General features: G+C 37.2%; 1 protein-coding gene and 1 pseudogene across 19 annotated transcripts in view; both read left to right on the top strand.

Moving 5' to 3' along the window:
* Positions 1 to 23716, top strand: part of Alkbh8 (alkB homolog 8, tRNA methyltransferase) — a 78235-nt gene that overhangs the window by 42221 nt on the left and 12298 nt on the right. For 7 of the 19 annotated variants that reach the window (XM_087554140.1, XM_087554133.1, XM_087554139.1 and 4 more), the window contains 3 exon segments: positions 1328 to 1479; positions 11871 to 12127; positions 20717 to 20866. In XM_087554140.1, coding sequence (XP_087410266.1) covers positions 1328 to 1479; positions 11871 to 12127; positions 20717 to 20866 — 559 coding nt within the window. 19 annotated transcript variants of the gene reach the window in all.
* LOC148005013 (pantothenate kinase 3 pseudogene) lies at positions 4214 to 4979 on the top strand (annotated as a pseudogene).

Here is a 23716-nt window from a genome sequence, read left to right as displayed (position 1 = left end):
GTTGAATGTTTAAGTGTTTTTCAGCTATTTGAGACTCCTCTGTTGAGAATTCTTTGTTTAGATCTGTACCCCCTGTTTTTAAATTGTTTTATTTGGGGAGTTTTCTGTTTCTTGTTTCTTTGTATTGGGTTTGTTTTTTAAATATCCAGTCTCTTGATTTCTCTATATGTTTTGGATATTAGGAATAAACATTTTTTTCTTTTTCTTATTTATTTATTTATTTATTTATTTATTTATTTATTTATTTATTTTTTGGTCTAGGCTCTTTTTGTTGCCACTCATCCTTAAACATTTAAGAATAATGGCACTTAAAGTAAGTGCAAAATAAGGAGTTATTTTGCATATATTTATAAAAACATTTCAATCTATTCTTGGAAATAGTATAGCATCTCCTGAGATGATTTTTGGTTACGTTTTCCAGCAGAGTACCTTGGCAGGTCAGGACAAAAGTATGCTACAATATCACACTAGAGATTTATTGGTTGGGGAAGTTAGGGGTGCGGAAGTCCATCTCAGTGTTGGGACATATGAGAAACAGACAGAATGACAAACAGAGAAGAGAATGGGCCAGGAGGACAGGGACCTTTTAAAGGGTACACAAGCCACACAAGCAGCTGATGATGACATAGCTGCTGGTCCTAAGTCACTGAAAGTGAGCTGGGATTAACATTTTGATCATTTTTTTTTTTTTTTTTGGTTCTTTTTTTCGGAGCTGGGGACCGAACCCAGGGCCTTGCGCTTCCTAGGTAAGCGCTCTACCGCTGAGCTAAATCCCCAGCCCCTTGATCATTTTTAATTGAAAATTTATCATGCCATTAAATGCTAACAGTAGTTATTTCTGAATATGTATTGTAAGTCACTCCTGCTTAATGCTGCTATAGGATTGTATGTCCTTTATATAATATTTTTAGGAGAAAGAAAAATAAATCTCAAAATTATTTTTGAAGGTTGCTCTTGACATTACTGATTGTTTGTGTGTGTGTGTGTGTGTGTGTGTGTGTGTGTGTGTGTGTGTGTGTGTGCATGTGCTTCAGATAGTCAGAGATAGGCAAGAGAGTGATAGAGAGGAACACAAACAAGATACCAACTATTGAGATGTTAATTAAGATCTTTTGTGAAAGGGAGAAAAAAATGAAATAAGCATGAAAGCATAGGAAATAAACTTGGTAAAAACCTTTTAATGTTTATTTTGGAGAAAACAGAAACAGGATTCCAACTTGCTATGGAGTGTCAGAAATGTTAAAAGATATATTAATGGCAGCATTTGTTATGTTTCTTAAGATATTGGTCTTACTATAATGTCAAATAAGTTATTTATTGTCTACAGAATTACACCTCGAAAATTTGATACCATCCAAGCATCTGAGCAATTCAAAGGTGGAATAATCAACAGTGACATTGGAGACTTGACTTTAAGCAAGAGGGGGATGCGCACATCGTTTACGTTTAGGAAAGTGAGGCGAATACCGTGCAATTGTAGTAAGTCTCTAATTTCATGTGCTGCAACAGAATAAATCTAGTAAGAAAATGCTTTAAGATTACCAGTGCTTAGAGCTTTTTCATAACTTTTCCAGTGATGTCTTCTATATTCTGCTCTGGGTTAAGCTTTCCCATCACTTCTCTGAGCTTCCTTCATTGATGTTTATATTCCTTAAAGGCAGAGGCTATATTTTATCATTAAGTATATGAAATTTCTTTAACATTATTGAGTGCCCAGAAATGCTTGATTTTTTTAAAGTGACAGATAAGAGAGTGTTGGGGTTGTGAGGCAATAAATCATTACTTGTGAAGAAATAGGAATTGAACAAAATAAGGTGCTATTCTGACTTGTTTACATAAGTGTGTTGCTCCCTAGATGTATTTCTTGGACTCAAATTTTTTACTTTGTAAATGATAATTTGCAGTGACAAAGATCAGAGAATGCTTTTTATATTACAAATATTTTGATTTGGGGTAGCCTGCAGCAGTAGCTATTATATTTAGCTGCAATCCTAGAAACATTTTAAATTAAAAATCTTTTATCTCAGGGATGGAGAGATGGTTCAGTTGTAGCTTCTTTCGACTACCCACACTATCAGACTGACATGCCTCTGAGTGCCTCCAAATGAAACAGCTTAACAGCTTGACAACACACCTAAATGCTCTAAAACAAAAAGAAGCAATGGATAAAAATAGCACTTTCAACAAATGATGCTGGTTCAAATTGAAGTCAGCATGAGGAAGAATGCAAATCAGTCCTGTAAAAATCTCAAGTCCCAGTGGATCAAGGACCTTCACATCAAACCAGACACACTCAAACTAATAGATGAAAAAGTTGGGAAGAGTCTCGATCACATGGACACTGGGTACAATTTCCTGAACAAAACTTTGATCACTTATCCTCTAAGATCAAGAATTGGCAAATGGGACCTCAAAAAACTGCAAAGCTTCTTCCAGGCACTGTCATTAGGACAAAACGGCAACCAACAGATTGGGAAAAAATCTTTACCAATCCTACATCTGTCAGAGGGCTAATATCCAAAATATACAAACAACTCACGCAGTTATACTTCAGAGAGCCAAATAACCCTATTAAAAAATGGAGTACCTAACTGAGCAAAGAATTCTCAGCTGAGGAATATTAAATGGCTGAGAAGTACATAAAGAAATACTTAACATCTTTAATCATCAGGGACATGTAATTCCAAACAACCCTGAGATTTCACCTCACACCAGTGAGAATGGCTAAGATCAAAAACTCAGGTTACAGCAGATGCTGTCGAGGATGTGGAGAAAGAAGAACACTCCTCCATTGTTGGTCAGATTGCAAACCAGTACAGCGACTGTGGAAATCAGTCTGGAGGTTCCTCAGAAAAGTGGACATTGCACTTCCTGAGGACCCAGCTATACCTCTTGTAGGCATACACCCAAAAGATGCTCCAACATACAACAAAGACACATGCTTCACTATGATCATAGCAACCGTATTTATTATAGCCAGAAAGAACCCAGATGCCCTTCAACAGAAGAATGGATACAGAAAATGTGGTACATCTACACAATGGAATATTACACAGCTATCAAAAACAATGACTTCATGAAATTCTTAGGCAAATGGATTGAACTAGAAAATATCATCCTGAGTGGGATAACCCAATCACAGAAAAACACACATGATATGCACTCACTGATAAGTGGATATTAGCCCAAAAGTTTGAATTATCCAAGATACAATCTACAGACCACATGAAGCTCCAGAAGAAGGACGATCGAAGTGTGGATGTTTCACCCCTTCTTAGAAGGGAAAACAGAAATATTCATAGGAAGGAATACAGAGGCAAAGTTTGGAGCAGAGACTGAAGGAATGGCCATTTGGAACCTGCCCTCACTTGGGTACACAGCCCATATATATACAGCCACCAAAACTAGATAAGATTGTTGAAGCTAAGAATTGTATACTGACAGGAACAGGATATAAATGTCTCCTGAGAGGCTCAGCCAGAGCATATCAAATAGAGGCAGACGCTAGCAGCAAACTATTGAACTGGGAATGGGACCCCTGTTGTAAGAGTTAGAGAAAGTTTTGAAAGAGTTGAAGGGACTTGCATCCCCATAAGAACAGCAATGCCAACCAACCAGAGCTCCCAGGGACTAAACCACTACCCAAAGACTGTAAATGGACTGATCCATGTCTCCAGCTGCATATGCAGCAGAGGATGGCCTTGTTGGGCACCAATGGAAGGAGAAGCCCTTGGTCCTGCCAAGGCTGGAGCCCCCCCAGTGTAGGAGATTGTCAGCTGGGGGTCTGGTAATGAGATGTGGGTGGGGAGGGAAACATCCTTATAGAAGGGGAGGGGGATGGGATAGGGGGCTTATGTTCGGGAAACCAGGAAATGGAATAACATTTGAAATGTAAATAAAAAAATGTCCAATAAAAGAAAAAAATACAAATAAATCTTAACAAAGCCTCTTACAGCTGAAGATAGTAATCCTGTTTGCTGGATTTGTGAGGCTAAAAATGCTAAGGTTATCAATAAATTTATATAGTGGGGCTATTTCTCAGTGCAATGTTGGCTCAGAGTACTAGGGCCTTTTGTTTGGAGTGGTGTTGGGGAGGGGTAGATGGAGCAGCAAGGGCTGCAAGTCTGGGTCAGTCCCTTGCAGGGGGTGGGGGTGGGGCACCCCATAGGCTTTCAGTGGCCTCATGAGCTGCAGCTGTGCCCTAGGCCTGCCCCACCTGACCTGAGGGCCAACCAGTGGGGCCTGCCAGCTTGGGAGTATTTACCTCTCTTCACTTACCTGCACTGGAGGCTACTACCTTAGGCAGATGCCATGAAGATCAAAGATGATAAAAAAAAACCCTCTTTCCCATGGTTTGGCATGGACATTAGATGAACACTAGTAATGCTTTCATACTTTGGACATATTGATATCACAGCAGAGGAAGAACAAGAGGACATTGAGAGCTTAAGAACTATTCAGAAATATTTGACTTCTAATGTAGCATATGAATCTACTGGCATTTGGGATGTACATCTTGTACTGAAGGACTTAACACTTTTTACACAAAGAAGAAACTTGCTCTTTATCATATTTCCAACTCAGGACCAAATCAGGAGAGAGAAAATTTTCTCAGCCTTACAAATGGTGCTGAGTGCTACAGGTGGTGGTGATTACAAGTTTGAGAAAGATTTTCGAACAATTGGAAACCTCCACCTGTACACACTGGATTAATTTGACTGCCTTGTAAAGGGCTTGGTGTATATAGATTGTCAGTTCCAATGGACAAGCAGAATGCTATTATTGTGCTAATGCCTTAGAACCTGAGCACGGACAGAAGATGACTTTTAACGTGGATGATCCTTATCCATTGCTGGTGGTGAATATTGGCTCAGGGTCAGTATTTTAGCAGTCCATTCCAAAGAGTGACTGGGACAAGCCTTGGAGGGGGGCACCTTTCTAGGTTTATGTAGTTTACTGACTGGCTATGAAAGTTTTGAAGAGGCTCTGGAAAAGCATTCAAAGGAAATGGCACTCAAGCTGATAGACTGATCTGAGATATTTATGCAGGAGATTTTGAAAGATTTGGTCTGCTGGGTTGGGCTGTGGCCTCTAGTTTTGGTAATATGATTTATAAAGAGAAATGAGAAACTGCTAGTAAAGAGGATCTGGCAAGAGCCACGTTAGTTACTATCACCAATATCACTGGTTCCCTGGCATGAATGTTTGCTTGCTGTTAATGAGAAAATAAATCGAGGTGTCTTCGTTGGAAACTTTTTACATGTCAATACTGTCTCTATGAAACATCTGGCACGTGCTTTGGTCAAAATTGAAAGTACTGTTTCTAGAACATGAGGGATACTTTGGAGCTGTCGGTGCACTTCTTGGACTGCCAAATTTCAGCCAAAACATCAGAGATCTTTATTAAGAAATGTCATCAGGAGGAACTGATCCAGAAACTGCATTCATTATTTGTCACTGGCAACCAAAGGATAAAACAGTAATGCTATTTGTGTTCATTATAAATGTCAGAATGGTAAACTTATGTGCTTTGCCTCATGGAAAGACCTGTAATGGGACGTGTCCCTCATGGATGTGCCCTTGTATGTATAGATAGCCAGCGTTACGTCTCAAATGCAATGCAGTCTCTTGGTTGTTGACCTTTTGTCATGATTTTCTATTTATTTGATGCTGTAGTGGTCCAGCGACTATTAAGGTCCAGCAGTGCTCACCCAAAAGGAGGGCTGGAAAGGAAAACAGCAGGGGCACAAGAAACATGGAGCCAAGACAGTGTTCTGATCAAGGCTCAAATAATCAGCAGTGTATATAAAGGGTAAACCACAAAACCCATCCCCAGTACAGTAACTCAGAGTAGCAACAGCACAGCTGCCAATCGATAAGTTTCCATTTCTTTGCAGCTCATTAATTCCAGCACATCAAAGCTCACAGCTGCAGCCAAGGTAGGTGTTTCTGTTCAGGCCAATAAAGCTTATTGCTCAAGGTTTGCTCTTCCTGCCTTTCTTGTCATATGTTCAAGGTCTACATAGCCTGTACAGGCTGAGGAGGCCAGAGATGCAGCCAGCATTGTAGTACTATGTGCTCAGATAGAAGTCTTAAAATCTCAGAAATGTTTGTTTATGCAAAATAATTGATTCTAAGTATTTGTTTGGGTCAGTTTTATGTATATTTGGTTACTATTGAGCAGGAAGTAACACTCATAATTTATTGTACTGGCAATCAAAGATCATTTTCTGTGACTTAGAAATGTTAAGGCAATATTAACTATGTTAGATTTATAACATATCTTCAGAAAAGCATGTCTATAAGACCTCTGCCCATAAGTACAATTTTCCTTCAGATGATACTGTGCTTAAATGTGAACCTGAATTTTTCTATTGAATACCTGAGGTTTTTTGCACATACTTGGTGGCGCTATACTTTTTTTTTATCTCATACATTAATCAGTACATATGTTAAAATGTTTACTATTTTTAAAATTGAGGGCACAATCATATACTTTGGAGTCTATCAAATTAATTAAATTCTTATACTGTTCAAGTGGAGTATGGTTAGAGTGAGTGGCATTCTGTGCTCTTTCTCTACCATATAGATATGCATATAGAAACGTGCATTTCTTTCTTCACATTAGATCTGAACTGTGGAAGCTGATTTTTATCCTGCCATAAATGGTAGCAATGGACAGAATCAGATGCTATCTAAAAGAACTTACATGACTCTGGGGCAGTGTTGCTGAATTACAAATGAATCGATGTTTATGGTTTTTGGTCATAAAAGCAGATCCAGAATTTGCCTTTCTGCTTGGAATTTATTCTTGGGTTTGAATTCCTGTTTTTCATAATGTTAAAATCTCTCAGATTTTACATAGGCAGTAACATTTTGGATGCCATTAGTTCCATAAAGTTGAGTTTGTAAGGGAAATGGACCTGTATTGATTTCTCATATTTCTGAAAATAACCTTAAAGAGGTTGGGGATTGTTTATATTTCAAAGAATATTTCAGTGTAGGTTCTGAGACCCCAGTGTTCAGTGTCTAGCAGACTGTCAAGAGGTGCTTGGTAAAGACAGGTCTCTGTGTAGTTTATGTGCAAGTGTTTAAAATTCAGTTTTCTTTGCCTACAAATACAAACATGCAATAGTATCTGGGGAGGGAAACATGACAATAGTGTTTGCCCCATAAACTGCTAGGAGCCTTGCAGTAGGTCCTTTAAGTAAACATTTTAAGTCTACAGGGATGTCAACGGGTGTTTGCTTGTGGATCTGTGACCACTCGTTTCAGTTAGAATGCTACTGCTTCCTTTGTTTTCAAGGTTTTTGACTTGTGTGTGCAGATAAGAAAATAATTGAATGATAGAAACTGTAAATTACTGTGGAAATTCTATACATCAGCAACTATAGGTTTAGGGCTATCTTTAAAGATTGAATAGTGCTCACATTAATTAAATCACTTTGCTTTGGTTTATATAGAACTAACATTTTGCCATTTGGAACTGAAATTAACTACTAACATCCATGTAAAGTAAGCTAGCTAGTTCACACATTTACCTTTTCCAACTGTAATCTGTAATTACTGAATTTAATGAGAGCACAGAATCACAATTGATAAAGGCTGTCAAGGTTCTAATCTGGTCTATATTGCTCCTGAGAAGTTCCCTGTAACCACCATGCTGTCATAAATAGAGGTTTGCTTCTAGTATCAATCAACCTAATATCTGTATTCTTAAACAGTGCCACTTAATAGATAAAATGTAATCTAGGTATAATTTTGTATTTTCAAGTCAACACATTAAAGCTAACAAGAAATAGGTAAAGGTAATTTTAGTACTTTTTTTTTAACCTTACTAGTATATCTAATGTGTTATTTCAATGTGAAATTGGCACAAAATTGGGAGATGTGTTTTGCCCTCTTTTGTTTATTTTGTTTTTGTTTTTTTGGTCTTCACTTGATATATATTTTATACTTAATGACACATTTCAATTTTGGACTGACCAACTTTCATATTTCATTGTCTCTGCCCCTGCCCCGGCTGCCCCTGCCCCTGCCCCTGCCCCTGCCTGTGCCTCATTGTTATTTTTTATACATACAAAGAGTCTTTATAAAAATTCTGATAACATTCAAATGCTAAGAGTACTGCCAGCCATGGTTTTGGTAGTAAAACACACACACAAATCTAAAACACCACCTTTTCCCCAGAAGGTAGCCTTTTAACTAGATCTCTCCAGGCATCTATATATACACAGGCCATAGAATGGCATTTCCTTCCTCAGCTACCCTGAGTAGGTGGGGGAGTAATGGATTTTTCCTTCGGTTAAAATCATTGTGAAGTCTAGGCCAGTGTGATAATTGAAAGCCAGCCCCCTCAAAGGATTCTCATTATTTTCAAATACTGGACTCTTCAAAAACTCTAAATGGATGGTGCCCTTGAATGCGTGTGATTGCTGTAGGTTAGGTACTCATGCCTAAAGATAAAGCTGTTTTGTGGGTTACATTCCTGAGGGAGAAGAGTTCATCTGGCTATAATTTCTAAATATCCCTTGTAAAATTACTTTGTTAGAAAGAAACTTCTTTCATATTTAGTTTACCATTCCTTCTTTTTTGAGCACTTTATCTTTGTTAGTGTTTTGAATTTTTGAATATAATTCAGAAATTCTAGGTTATGTAAAGAATTGATAAAGCATAATGAAAATGAGTGTATATTACTTTGCATTCAACTTCAGTTTTGTGGTGGATATAAACAAAATAATTGAAATACTTAAAAAAAATACTATCATATTTAAGGTGATTGCCTCTAAATGTCTATATTGTCTTTTCCCACCTAAGCTCCTATGTTACTGAGTGCACTTCTTTCTGACAGCAATGCAGGCCTCCCAGCTTCATCTATGTCACCAGATAATCTCTTGTTTGGTTTTTCGTTTTTGAGACACGGTCTTTCTATGTAGTCCTGGCTGTCCCAGAACTTTGTTATGTAGACCAGTTGGCCTCAAACTCAAGAGATCCTACTATCTCTGCTTTTGAAGTGCTGGTAATAAAAGCATGTACCACCACATCCAGCCTACATCACAGAATTTTTGTCTTACAATCTAACAGGAATTGTCTCACAGTGTCAGTAATATAATGATGTAATCTTTTTTTTTTTAAGTATTAGTTTGGCAGTTCAATACAGCAACATGAAAAAAGGGCCCCAAGTGTTTGCTGACTTTTATCCTACTTGCAAAATTAAAATACTCTTTATTGGACACATGTGCTGTCTTACATATTCAGTACATGGAATTGTACTTTGTTGTAATGGTTTATAGTGTTCTGGTCATCAACCTAGCTTCTTTAAGTGTTCTCTTTATTTGTTAACCAGGAATTCGGTGGCCACCATGGGAAGTGACACCATTGCCAGGGACCTGAGCTCCATTCCTGGCAATGCTTAAGATGACTTACACATTTCAGATGCTATCGTGTTCTAGAGCTAACTTTTAGTGCTTTATAGTATTTAATAATTCCTCTTCCTTTTAGTATGTATTAAATACTTACAAAACTAGAAAAAACGTTATTTTCTCATTAGTGCCTGTGATATTGGAAAGTATGTGTGTACATTCATCTGTAGCGTCTTGAATTTTAACTATTAACTTCAAAATTATATAGGGATTGTTACCACTCTTCATTTATACAAGACAAAAATACCCCTCTAAATTCAGAGATGTTGAAGTATTAGCTATATTTGGGACTTTAGAAGCCCCTCTCTTTGACCTGTTTATTTCTAATCATTGTGTGTGGTCACAGGTGGGGGTGAACACAAAGCTCTTCTGAAATTATTGTATTTGTCGTCACACAGTTCCAGCAACATTTACAAAATGAAAATGTAGTCACCTGCTGGTAGGTTGGAATAGATTATATTATAGTCCTACCTAGTAAGGCAGGTAGAAGATCTTAAGATCTCTTTTCTGAGCTGAATGGGGTAGACCTGTGTCTGACAGCAATGTCCTTCTAAAAGTCAGTGTGGGCTGATGCTGGAATCCTGCTGCTTGGGGATCTGACCATAATTCATAAACAAGTTTGTCTTCTAAACAAAGTTTTAATTTTAGATTCTTTTTACTGCAGCTGCTGTTAATTTAATGCTTAAAAGACTTGAAAAAGAATGTAACTTCCACAGAAAGCATTTTCATTTTTACATAACCTTAAAGTACCTTAAGTGATATAAAATAGGTTGAGATTGCAATTGTTTTTGGTTCTAAGCTTCAAAACTGAGTGTCATTGTGACTGGGTGTCATCAGGATGTCACAGTAGCTCACTTAGTACTTTATTAACCCTGTTACTAAGCCATTTGGAAAGTGGCCAGTTTTTGCTGAGTGAACCCTTAGGGCTTACAACATTTAGAAGGAAAAAAATAACTTTGTAAAATCTAATGTTCATGCTGTAGTGTCCCATTCTTACCTGTAATCCCTGACCCTGCAGTGAGAGGTTCGAATACTTGGTCACTGTTACCCACTGTGTTCGAGTTATGTGAACTCCTGGCATTTTAACTGATGTAATTTTGCCCATTTCTGATGAAGTCATTTCTAGGTGTTTTCTGTCTCAACTTAGGGCATCTTTTACTTACACATGTCACTTCAGTGCAAGTTGCCTGACTCTCTCTTGTGTTCTTGACAGATCTAAGCTTTGCTTATGTTTAGAATTTTCTAATATTAAATTTTATGTGAAAATGTATGAGTTACTACAAACTTTATACATATAAGACTGACTTATTGACTATTTTAACCTATAAAACACTTCTTGAAATTATCTAATTTATTTTTCTGTTTATGTACAGTTTCTTAATGTCAATTTAAAAAGTATTTGTTGTGCCCTGCTCTGTAAACATTCCCTTAATGCTTATTTGCAAGAAAGAATTTGGGGTTCTACTTGTTTGTACTATGTAGCTGTAAGTTGGGTTTGGGTGTCTACCTTTTCTGTGTTCTAACTTTTTTAATTTGTTAATATTCTAAATAAGTGTTAGACTCATGCTTTTTATACCCTCCTTTCTAAATGAATTCTCTTCTTTAAAATAAATAAATAAATAAATAAATAAATAAATAAATAAATAAATAAATAAATGTGATACTTTATAGATTTTTAGTACTGGATGAATTTCACAGGTCTGGCAGCTTAAAAATGTATAGAAAAGTAAAGCAAAGCTTTAAGCTACTTAAATTTTGTTGAAGAGACAAGGTTTCTTATGCAAATGTTTCTTTTTGGGGGATGGTTATTAATTGTAAGGCAAATGTTAAATCCATTGGGCTTTCTATTCAGTTTACAGATTTTTTTCCCCCTTTTTGTCTCCCCTCATCTTTCTTTTTTGACATTTTCATACATGTGTAGTTAATTTTGGTCCTATTAGTCCTCTCCAAGTGACTGCCTTCTTTCCAAAAAACTTCCCATTCCTTACTTACTTTGTTTTATTTTTTGTTTTATGACTCATTGAGTTTATTTAGATTTACTTGTTTGAGTGTAGGTGTAGAATTATTTTCTGGAGCATGGACTATTTATCATTGGCAACATTACCAAAGAAAATGACATCCTTTACCCCCTCAACCATCAATTTCCCTTAGACCTTGTACTATACATGGATTTTCATTTGATACCCTAGTATTTTGCATAAAAGGTAAAAATTTGTATTGCTTTATTTATTTAATGAATGAATTTGTCTATATTTGATTGATTAATTGGGTTCATTCATTGATTGATTGAGATGGGCTTTCACTCTTTAAGCCTAGGCCACATGGAAATCAATATATTATACCGAGTGTCCTCAAATTCTTGTTGGTCTTGCTGCTCAAATTCTCAAATAGTAGGGTGGTGGGTCTGAGCTGCCATACCTGGATGCAGAGCTTTTTCTTTTTATATAGGTTACTCCTCCGTCTGTGACAGACAAAGGAAGGCCACACCTCCATCCCTTTTGGAGAGCAGTAAAGAAGCACTGGAGCTAGAGCAAAAGCATGTCCATCATGTGTACGATGAGATTGCAAGTCACTTCAGCAGCACGAGGCATAGCCCATGGCCACGCATAGTAGAGTTCCTGAAAGCTTTGCCAAGTGGTTCCATAGTGGCAGATATTGGATGTGGAAATGGAAAGTACCTTGGCATCAACAAGGAGTTATATATGGCAAGTAATTGTGCTACTCTTATTTTTTTTTTAACTTAAAAATAAATGGGTAGGGGAGGGTTCATACCTGAGTATTGTACTTAACATCATTTCATTCCTCTACCGTTTCCAATTCCTTCCATGTTTCTTTCATTGTCTTTCAAGTCCATGGCTTTTTTTCAACTGTTATTGTTACATATATATGTGTATGTATGTAACAATAACAGTTGTTACACACACATATATATGTATGTATGTATATGTGCACAAACATATGAAGCCTGTTGAGTCCATTTAGTGGTATTTATGTATGTCTCATAGCAGATGTCTTATTCCTCTAACTCTTAACAATCTTTCTGCTCCTCTTCCAGTTTTTCTGCTTTATGTATCTGCTTTATCTTTCTTCTGTTAGGATGTCCCAATAAGGAAAAGTTCTCTATAAAATCTCTTCTAATCTATAGGTTATAAACATAAAATAGTTTATTCATGATCATGTTACAAATACACATAAGCATAAGAACCTGAGTTCAAGCCCCAAAAAGTTCAACCCCATCAAAAGCTGGGTGTATAGTGGTACAAGATTTTCTTCCCAGTACTGGGGAGGTAGTGACAGTTAGATCCCTAGGGCTCAATGACTAACCAGCATACCTGAGTACCGACTGCAGGTATCATTGAGAGATTTTTATCTCAAAAAACAAGATGGACAACTCCTGAGGAATGACACTTGAAGCTGGTCTATGGCCTTCATAATTATATGCACAAATGTATAATTACCAACATGCGCTTGTGTGCATACTTGTGCGCACACAGACACACATATAAAAAAAGATAAAAAAAAGAATGGGCATATTTGATAACTTTTAGTCTGTTGTAATAACTTTTTACAGGGTCCTTAATAACAGTAATATACTGAGACAAGGAACCACTCCAAGGAGAACACAAAGATAGAAGCACTGCAAGCCCTGTGTCTTAGTTTGGGTTTTATTGCTGTGAAGAGACAACATGACCAAAGCAACTTTTATCATGACCTAAGACAACATTTACTTAGGGCTGCCTTAAAATTTCAGAGGTTCAATCCATTATCATCATGGCAGGAAACATGGTAGCATACATGGTGCTGGAAAAGGAGCTGAGAGTTCTACATCTTGATCTGAAGGCAGCCAGGAGGAAGCTTCCATCCACACTGGGGAGAGCTTGAGCATCGGACCTCAAAGCCCACCACACATTCTTCCAACAAGGCCACACCTATTGCAACAAGGCCATACCCCTTAATAGTTCCACTTCTCATGGGCCAAACATATTCACACCACCATTCCTTGGTTCCAAACGATTCTGTATAAGTGTAACTCTTGCACATCACCAAAGAAGCATTTTTTTTTCTGAGTGGATAAGGACTATTAGAGAAAGCCACAACTAGTCAAAATACAAAGGACAATTGATTATTCATTGCTGAATACCAGCTTCAGCATAGCCATTATACCTGAATAACAGAGACTTGATCCCCACTGCTCATTCATTCATAGTCAGAAAAGGAAAGTATTGCCTCAGATTTAAAATTTTACGAACTTTACCAGGCTAGATCCAGAGCTAAGGCCATTTCCAATTCTGCAATTATCTGCTTTCATTTGTTATCATTTCATTATTTGAGCCACCTCTTTTTTTTTCTATGTGAAGAAAGTTCTTTGTGTGGTAGGCTTACCCATATTATCACTGTTCTGTTTTGACTAGAACTTTTATTTCTCAAGATTAGGGATGAAGAGTGGAGGGAAGGAAAAGAGAGCAATAAAGTCTATGAATGAATGTGTGAATGAATGAGTCAGTCTATATCCAAGTTACTGAATTATCTCAGATTAGTTGTAATCTTGGCTTTCTTCTCCACCCTTGATACTGTGTCCTAACACAAAGGAAATACTACCACTGAAAATAAGGGAATTTAGACGTGTTACTCAGTAGCAGATGAAAAGAACAGTTTCTCATCTAAAATGATACTCATGTCTTGTTCAATTTCAGTTTGTGAAGAATATACTAAATTTGCTCACAGTGAAGACATTATTTTTTTCAATTTGTCATATAATTCCATCCTACAGTTCAAAATAAGATAATAAATTCAGGTTTATAATAAAACATGTATATAATTTCAGTTCATGAGGGGTATATTTGGCCTACCGCAAAAACAAACAAGCAAAACAAAACCATGTGTTAAATCAAGTCTCACTATATAACCTTGGATTCTCTGAAACTCTCTGTGTAGATTAGGATGGCCTAGAATCTAGAGAACTTTCTACCTCTGCCTCCCAAGTACTAGAATTAAAGGCATACAACACAATTCTTGCAGTGTATTAACTTTTTAAAAACTTCTTTAAAAAATATTTCATACTAGATTGTGCTTTTGGAAAAAAGGAAAGATGGCGAAGATAAAAATTTATAAAATTCGATATTAAAATGGCATCATTCACCACATATTCCAATGAAATACAGAATATTATTAGAAATTACTATGAAAACTGATCTTCTAGTAGAAGAAATAGAACTTATAAATGCATACCATCTACCAAGTTGGAGCAAGAAGGTATTGCAGACCCATTATAATTAATGAGATCAAAGCTCTAAATGGCCTTCTCTTGAACTGAAAGAGATTGCCACCCCGTAGGAAGAATAATAGTATCAATTAACTGGACCCCTCAGAGATCCCAGGAACTAACACCAACCAAAGAACATGACTGGGCTGTAACCCATGCTACATATGTAGTGGAAGACTGCCTTGTCTGGTTTCGTTGGGAGTGGGAGTGTATGCTTGGTCCTGTGGAGGATGGATGCCCCAGAGAAGGGGGATACTAGAGGGGTGAGGGGTGAGGTGTGAATGTGTGGGTGGGGGAGCTTTCTCTTAGAGGTAAAAGAAGGGATGCTACGGGGAGATACTTGTGGACAGGGGACTAGGAAGGGGGACAGCATTTGAAATGTAAATAAATAAAATAATTTTTTTAAAAAGACTTTGTCTTGGAGAAATAACTAAGACCAGATAGATTCATTGTTGAATTCTATCAATTTTTTAAGGAAAATTTCATACTATTTCTTTGTAATTTCTACAAAATAGAACATGAAAGAACACTACCAAATCCACTCAGTAAGGCAGTATCATACTGATCTAAAACCTTATAAAGATACAAAAAAAAGTGAAAACTACAGTACAATTTTTTTTAATAAACACAGCTGAACAAATCACAATATCCAACCACAGATTATACTATACTGGAACTAGGTTTCAAATCTAGACTTTAGTATGCCCATTCTTTAACTCTTTAATATGTTTCTCTGCACTTTCTACATTACCAGTGTAATTTCTCTACAATTGAATATTTTCATTTTTAAAACAGCTATTACTTTAAATTGTTAACGTGTGTGTGTGTGTGTGTGTGTGTGTGTGTGTGTGTGTGTGTGTGTGTCTGAATGTGGATTTGTGTATATGAGTGCAGTGCTCATGGAGGTCTGAAAAGGCCATTGGATTACCAGGAGCTGTTGTGAGCCATCGGTCTGATACGGCTGCTGGGAACTGAACTCACCTTCTCTCATTATGTGCTCTTAACCACTAAATCATCTCTCTAGCCATAATGTTTTTTTTTTCATAGTTTTAAAAATCTTGTGTATGTGTTAATGCTTTTTAAAAAGTATCTACTTATTCCATGTGTAGGAATCTGGCTGTGTATGTACATTCATCATGCACAAGCCTGTTGTTATCAGATGCCTGCAAGGGGCGTTGACTCTTCAGGAATTGGAGTTATATAATAGATAATTAAACATCAGTTATGGGTACTAGGGATTCAAACTGATGCCCTCTGCAAGAGTAGCAAGTTTTCTTAATTGCCGAGCCATCTCTCCAGCCCAAATTTTGTATATTTTTTAAGAAAAACAAAGCCCCTATTCAAAATATTATTAAAGGACATTCACCTACTGTTTTCCTATTATCCTATTAACTTGTTTGTAATGAGTTTATTCACTTATTATTTTTTCTGTAAATATTTTATAGTATAGTTTATATAATTTGATAGTGCATATCTCTTAACCTCATTTTTACATCAATTATCTCTTAAAGTTTCTGGATTTTAAATTATATATGATGACATTTTTGTATATATGGTTGTTTTTCACTTAGTGCTGTTATAAATAACTCTGCAGGGCTAATGACTTAGCTCAGTGACCTAGTGCTGTAGTGTGTGCGAGTTATGCATTCTGGGTTTAACCTCTAGCAGCATGTATAAGCAGCTTTTGCACACATACAAGTAGCTTTTTGTGAACTTAGAATTTTTTTTTAGGAGAATAGATTTTGTTTTGAGTATGTATGCAATAATAAAAACACATAAAAAGATCTCATTGTATATATACATGTATATTAAAAGACATTGTGACAAGAATGAAAAATATGGATTTGTGGCATGAGGAAGACCAGGTTTTTATATCCATGGTCTATTCTGCACAAATTACTAACTTTCTTTGCCATTAAATTTCATCATCTCTACTATAGAGATGTTACTAACTCAAAATATTTTAAGAAGAATCTGCCTAGGAAAATTCAAAACAGGGTCTTAACAAGACTAGTTTTTCCATACCTTGTGTTTTAATAATTTATTTTTATTTTATGTACATTGGTGTTTTGACTGCATATGCATGCATGAGGGTGTTGAAAGGTAGTTATAGACCATTGTAAGCTGCCATACTGGGGGCTGGAAACTGAACTTGGGTCTTCTGTAACAACAGCCAGTACTCTTAACCTCTGACCTTTTCTCCAGCACCCTTGTTTTACTTTGTAAAACACATTTTAGAAGAGTGATTATTAAGCAAAGTTGGTTAATATTTTTATCATAATAAATATAGTGAAGTGGTTGTGCCAATTTACACTGCCAACAGCATGGAAGAAGAGATTTATCAAACTTCTATCACTGGGAGATATTTTGATGTTAAAACAGTTTCGGAATCCTTCTCTGCAGTCTACTCTGCATGCTGAAAGGTGTGCTTACTTTCTTTTTATTTTTTCCCCCTTTCTCACTTGTCAATTATTTTCTTGCTTTAAAAGTTGTGTATTTGATAATTTAACAGTAGAAAATGAAACTTTATTTTAATGATTTTTTTTTTGTGTTTTACTTATATTTTCAGAGTCATGTATTTAGGGTTTTGGTTTGCTTAATTTTCTTTTAAATTTTTAAAAAATTATGAAGATACAGTTGGGGAGATAGTCCAGTGTGTCATACAAGTGCTTGTCTACAAGGAAAAGGATCTGAGTTGAAATCCTCAGAACCCACATAAAACCCAGATAGCAGGTAGCAGATGTCTGTAGTAATCCACTCTCTTCTCCATTGAGATGAGCGGTAGAGACAGGAGAATTCTTAGAAGGTGGTGGGCCAACTAGCCGGGTAAGCAAGAGATTCTGAATTAAGCAAGTTGGAATGCAAAGACTAACACCTGGGGTTGTCCTCTGATCTCCACACATGTGCTGTTGCACACACATCTGCATGCCAACATACCCAAGCACAAACATAAAACATGTGTACACACATAGCACATACACAAGTAGGGAAGATTAAAGAAAGTATTTTTAAATCTAATAAGAATATTTAAGTTCTTAAAATCCACACAACACAATGAGTATGTAGCTTTGCAAGTGTTCTTGAGTCATGGTTTTCTTATAAATAGGTCATCTTTGTGCTCAGTTGTAGACATTATGCAGAATTATGAAGAACTTCAAAAATGTGATACTATTTTTGGTATTTATAAAAGAAAGAAAAAAAAACATGATTTAACTCTGATGTGTGGAAGACTCCCAGACTTTGACCACTTCTCTATCAGTGGGATTTGTGTGACACAATGCCTATTCTTTCTTGTTGATGAAAAGCAATGCTATGTCCAAACTGTCAAAAGCATCTTGTCAGAGGAGAGGTATATTTCCTCTGATTTTGCATGGATGCTGTTCTGATTATCTTTGTGATTCTTACCAACTTTCAATCCAATTGGATTTTTTTCTGTTAGCTTTTAGTAAGATGTAGCTGTCAGTCATACCTTGGCATATTTATGGCTTTTTTTTTTAAACTGAATTCAAATGTAGGGAAATGTACCTAATATCAAACTTAGTGTATATTATTAGACTGGAGTTTTGACTCTGAGTTTGGATTAACTGGCTGAGTTGTATAAGAAATGAATTCCAACCAGGCATGGATCTTGAACAAAGAGGAATAATTCTGGCCCTGTTATTAATAGCCCATTGGGATATCCCATATTGAATTATACTAAGGAAAGATTGCTAGTTGGGAACTTTTATACAACTTCATAAATTAAAGCAGCTTTGAGGGTCAAATATAGACATCATTTAATGCTAGTTTTAAACTCAGTACATATATTAAATATAACAAGGATGTCATTGTGATTTAGCTCAACCAAGAATTGTTTTGATAAGAAAATTTGTATTCTTTTAGAGGAAAATCTACAATTCATTTGCATTGTTGCTTTGCACAGGGTTCATTTACTTTAGTTATTACTAGTTGTCATATTTTCTTTAGCAATTTTGTTGTTAGTACTAGTTTCTAGACAAGATACCATTTATCATTTTTTAATTTTTTTAATTTATTTTATTTTATTTTTTAAAAATTGGATTTTTTAAATTTACATTTCAAATATTATTCCTTTTCCTGGTTTCCCATCCATAAGCCCCTTATTCCATACCCTCTCCCCTTTCTTCTGTGAGGGTTTTCTCCCTCCTCAATCACCCCTTCTTCCCCCCTGACACTAGCCGACACTGGGGGGGAGAGGGTCCAGCCTTGGCAGGACCAAGGGCTTCTTCCATTTGTGCCCAACAAGGCCATCCTCTGCTACATATGCAGCTGGAGCCATGTGTCTGTCCATGTGTTTGTACTGTTTGGGCAGTGGTTTAATCCCTGGGAGCTCTGGTTGGTTGGTTTTGTTGTTCTTATGGGGATGCAAGTCCCTTCACATCCTTCAAACCATTCTCTAACTCCTCCATTGGGGACCCTGTTCTCAGTTCAATGGTTTACTGCTAGCCTTCACTTCAGTATTTGTCATGCTCTGGCTGAGCCTCTCAGGAGACAGCTATATCGGGCTTCTGTCAGCGTGCACTTTTAGCATCAGCCATATTGTCTGGGTTTGGTGGCTGTATGTATATGGACTTGATCCCCAGGTAGGGCAGGCTCTGAATGGCCATTCCTTCAGTCTCTGTTCCGAAATTTGTCTCTATATCTCCTCCTATGAATATTTTTATTCCCCCTTTTACCGAGGACTGAAGCATCTGCACTTTGATTATTATTCTTGAATTTCATGTGGTCTGTGGATTGTATCTTGGGTATGCAGTGAGTGCATACCATGTGTGTTATTTTGTGATTGGGTTACCTCACTGAGCATGACATTTTCTAGTTCCATCCATTTGCCTATGAATTTCATGAAGTCATTGTTTTTGATAGCTGAGTAGTACTCCATTGTGTAGATGTACCACATTTTCTGTATCCATTCCTCTGTTGAAGGACATCTGGGTTCTTTCCATCTTCTGGCTATTACTAAACAGGAAAGCTTATACAAAAACAACAAAGCTCTACTGAAAATGGAGCCCTTGTAAATTTTACACAGAATTGAGATGATTATGGTGCTGGCTTACTAGGTTTTACCTTCTTGGAGGAAGTGGAAATGTATACTCTGCTGCCGCCTTTAATGGGACCATTCCCTTACAACGGATTTCTTATACAGGGTTTAAACAAGCACAATTTTTACAAACTGTTAGTTCAGCACGTTGTTCTTTGTAAGGCTAGGTTGTTGGATCCGTGATCAAGGAGGGGATGAGGGAAGTAGAGTTACCTGTGAAACAAGACTCCAGAAACCAATATCAAGGTGCAGATCTACTGGATAGCACAGCAGCGAGCCTTTTTATACAGCCTTTGGACTAATGGGAAATCCACATGAGCTCTGGAGTAGGCAACCACCCCTATGGCACTATGGGGAAATTCCAGGCTGCCAGTACCCAAGGAGTCCTCTGCAGAGACAGGGAAAGCAGCCATGGCCCTGTTCTGGTACCATTCTGAGGTTCCACTAGGGTTGCTGGGATCCTCTGTTTTGTGTCATGTGGTATGCCAGCCAGCAGACAGAGGCACTCGTACTGTTAGAGTGGTATAGAACCCTCCTTCTTCATCGACTGCGCCCTACTCACAGCACCCACATCAGGCGTTTAACAGAAAAAAAGGCTCAATAGTTTTAAAAATTGAAATAATCTTTACCAAAAGTAAAGAAACAACAAAACCAAACCAAACTAACAAACAAAAAAAGCACCCACAACAAAAATAAACAGCTTTTCACTATATAATAATGACTGACCTTGCTTCCCACTACCTCCCACGTGCTAGTATGAATAATTGTGCCACTATGACCTCCACTTTTGGGGGTGGGGTGAGAAGGTAATTGATTTTTCTGACTATAGTCATGACTTTGTACTGACTGTTATTACGAGGAAACTTGTAAATGTTTCGTTATGATTATGAACCTTGTGTGATTAGTCTAAGGTATGAAATAAACTTCTTTCGATATGTAAACCAAGTGTTATGTTTTTGTTTTTTTTAATCACAGATTGGGTGTGATCGTAGCCGGAATCTTGTGGACATTTGTAGAGAGAGGCAGTTCCAAGCCTTAGTGTGCGATGCACTAGCTGTTCCTGTCAGAAGTGGGTCTTGTGATGCTTGTATCTCTATTGCTGTCATTCACCACTTTGCAACTGCAGTAAGTGTTGCTTTTCCCTCTGTAAAAGTAAGTAAAGTGACAGGAAAAGTGTGTGTGTGTGTGTGTGTGTGTGTGTGTGTGTGTGTGTGTGTAAATAAGCCTTTCCTTTCTTAAATTTCTTTTATTTTTATAGTTTTGTCATGGTTTCAACATGGAGTATCCTCCAAAAATAAAAAAATAAAAAAGGCTCATGCACTGAAGTCTTGGCCCCAAGCTTGTGGCTCTGTTTGAAGGGTCATGAGAGTACTAATTCCTTCAGTGGGTCAATTCATCAACTATTTAATATTGTATGCACTATTAAGAGGTAGGGCCTGATTTGAAGAAAAGAGCTCACCAATTGAGTGGCTTTGAATGGCATATCAAAGCCCTTTCTTTCCCTCTGCTACTTGTTGCCATCAGATAAGCAACTCTGCCAGGATCATCTATGATGTTCAGCCCAATATAGCCCTAAAAACAAGAAGCTAAAAGGATACAGACTGAAATCTGAAAGTCCATGAACCAAAATAAATCTACAACTTAGAATGTTTTTCTTGGACATTTTACCGCAGTGACAGAAATCGATAATTCTTTTTGATTGCTTGCTGAATAGCTTTAATGTTTTCCCTCCTCTCTTAGCTTTCTGGATAGATAGTTTTTGGTTATTTTTAATATTTTCCATAGGTGACCAATATCTACCCATGAGATTAGTCTTTGTGCTGTTACCCTTGGCTCTTATAGCAAGATAAGACATCAGAACAACATTTAGGTCCTCTGTCTTCCACGGTAGCATTATTATGTATTATTTTTATTCTTTTAGCTTTGGTATTTATTTATTCTGTTGAATATTTACTCTTATCTAGTACTTTGAAGCACTTTTAAATGCTTCTTTTTTTGCTTAAAGAATTCTCTTTGCTATTTTTAAGTGTAGTTATATTGACAGCATATCCTCTTACATTTTGCATCATTGAACTCTCATTTAAAAATATTATTTTGAATATATTTTGAATTCTAAATTGATAATTATTTTTTATATTTGCAACTTTTTTGACGTCTTCAATCTAGGTCATTTATTCTGGCTTGACTTCTAGCTCAAAAATTCTCTGTGGAGACATGTAATATAATGTTAAATTCATGTGTTGTTTTAGATGATTCTATAACATCTTTTTTTTTTTTTGGATGTAATAACCAAAGGAGAGGTTTATTACGGAGATCTATTACGGGGATCTCCGGGCCGATACGAATCCCACGCAGGAGACAGAGGTGTCAACCCCGAAACTCAAAAATCAGGGGTTTATATAGGGAAAGCCAGGGGGTTTAGCGCGGTTACACACAATTGGCTAATTTCTGGCGTGGCTATAAGTGATTGGCTCATTCAAACACAGCAGTGAGATTATAGCACAGCAGAAGAGTAGGTGCTGACTGGGGCGTTCGGGATTTTAGAAGCTAGGGGCTTATCAGGGTTTGAAGGACATCTGGTTAAAGTGTGACTCTGAGTAAGATGGGGGAGGTGCCCTCCTGCCAAATGGTTTATGAGTCAGTCTTGATAGCTTGGGCTGGTTCCTGCATTCCTTTTCTTTATCTTTATGGCCTGTCAGTCCTGGCTGCAGGGCGGGCCCCCGCCCTGCCTGGACAGTGTTTAGCCCTGAGTCTGTGGATTTTGAAACTTATTCTTTTAATTTTATATTTTTAAACCTTAAATCTGTATAATTTTCCTTTCATTCCCCTCTTCTTCTACTAAGTAATTCTAATCTTAGAATTCTGATATCAAGTCTCGTATTTGGTCTCACCAGTTGTCCAAACTGACTGGTACTATTGTCTCAGAACCATCAACCACACAGCACCCACTCAATTTTTAACAAAAGCAATTAACCTGTTTGTCACGCAGGGTCCAAAAACTAAAACCAAGAAAATTATTAGTAATGGCCCAGCCATATAGCAGAGAGTAGGGTAGTCATCCAGGGAGACTGAGTGAACCAAGACTCAAACCAACCTTGTTAAGTGTCTCTATCTTTTTGTGTCTTACTAAGTCTTTAGCATCAGGATTCTAATCTAGACACTATCTGAACCTACATACAAAGGTCATGACTGTCTTTTAGAACTTTTAAACTTATATAGGTTAGGCACAGTCCCAAGAAGTGTTAGGAGTATTAACATATGCGATGTTACATCATTTGTAATAGAAATCAAGCCTATCCCCACACCTATCTCATGGAACCCAGGGCAAACATGAAATTCTTGTTTCTAAAGCACACTCTTCAAATGAGCATTATAGCAACCTCCCAGTCACGTCTCTGATGTATCCACTTATCTGATGTGTAAGTCTAGGGAGCTTTTTGAAGATCTGAGTTTCCCTCTAGGTCCCAGCTCTCAGCCCCATCAGATAGTACACGGCTGGTGAGGGCTGAGAATTGACGGCTGTCAGGGTGGTCAGCAGCACCAGGTACGGTCCTTTCCAGTGAGGCTCGAGTGTCTGGGCTCAGTGTCGTCGTATGTATCCGTAGTCTCCGACCTGGAACTGATGAGATGTCTCGAGGGTCCCTGGGGCATAGGCTGTTGCCAGCTGTGACCAGATTTCTTTCCATATCACCTGTCTTTTAGCCTGGCATACAAATCATTATTACTATGACACGTTGGTTCAGTAACATCATCTAATACAGTCAGAGGAGCTGAGGCCCCATATAAGATCTCAAAGGGGGTAAGGCTGAATCTGGAAAGGGTATTTCTTGCTCTGAAGAGAGCAAGAGGGAAGGAGTGCCACCCAGTCTGCGCCAGTCTCCATGGTCAATTTGATCAGGGTCTCTTTTAGAGTTTTATTTATTTACTCTACTTGTCCTGAACTTTGAGGTCTGTAAATATAATGTAATTTACAGT

This window comes from Rattus norvegicus, chromosome 6 (assembly GCF_021556685.1).
Source record: "Rattus norvegicus strain SHRSP/BbbUtx chromosome 6, alternate assembly SHRSP_T2T, whole genome shotgun sequence".
Classification (NCBI taxonomy): domain Eukaryota; kingdom Metazoa; phylum Chordata; class Mammalia; order Rodentia; family Muridae; genus Rattus; species Rattus norvegicus.
This window is presented reverse-complemented; position numbering and strand designations above follow the sequence as displayed.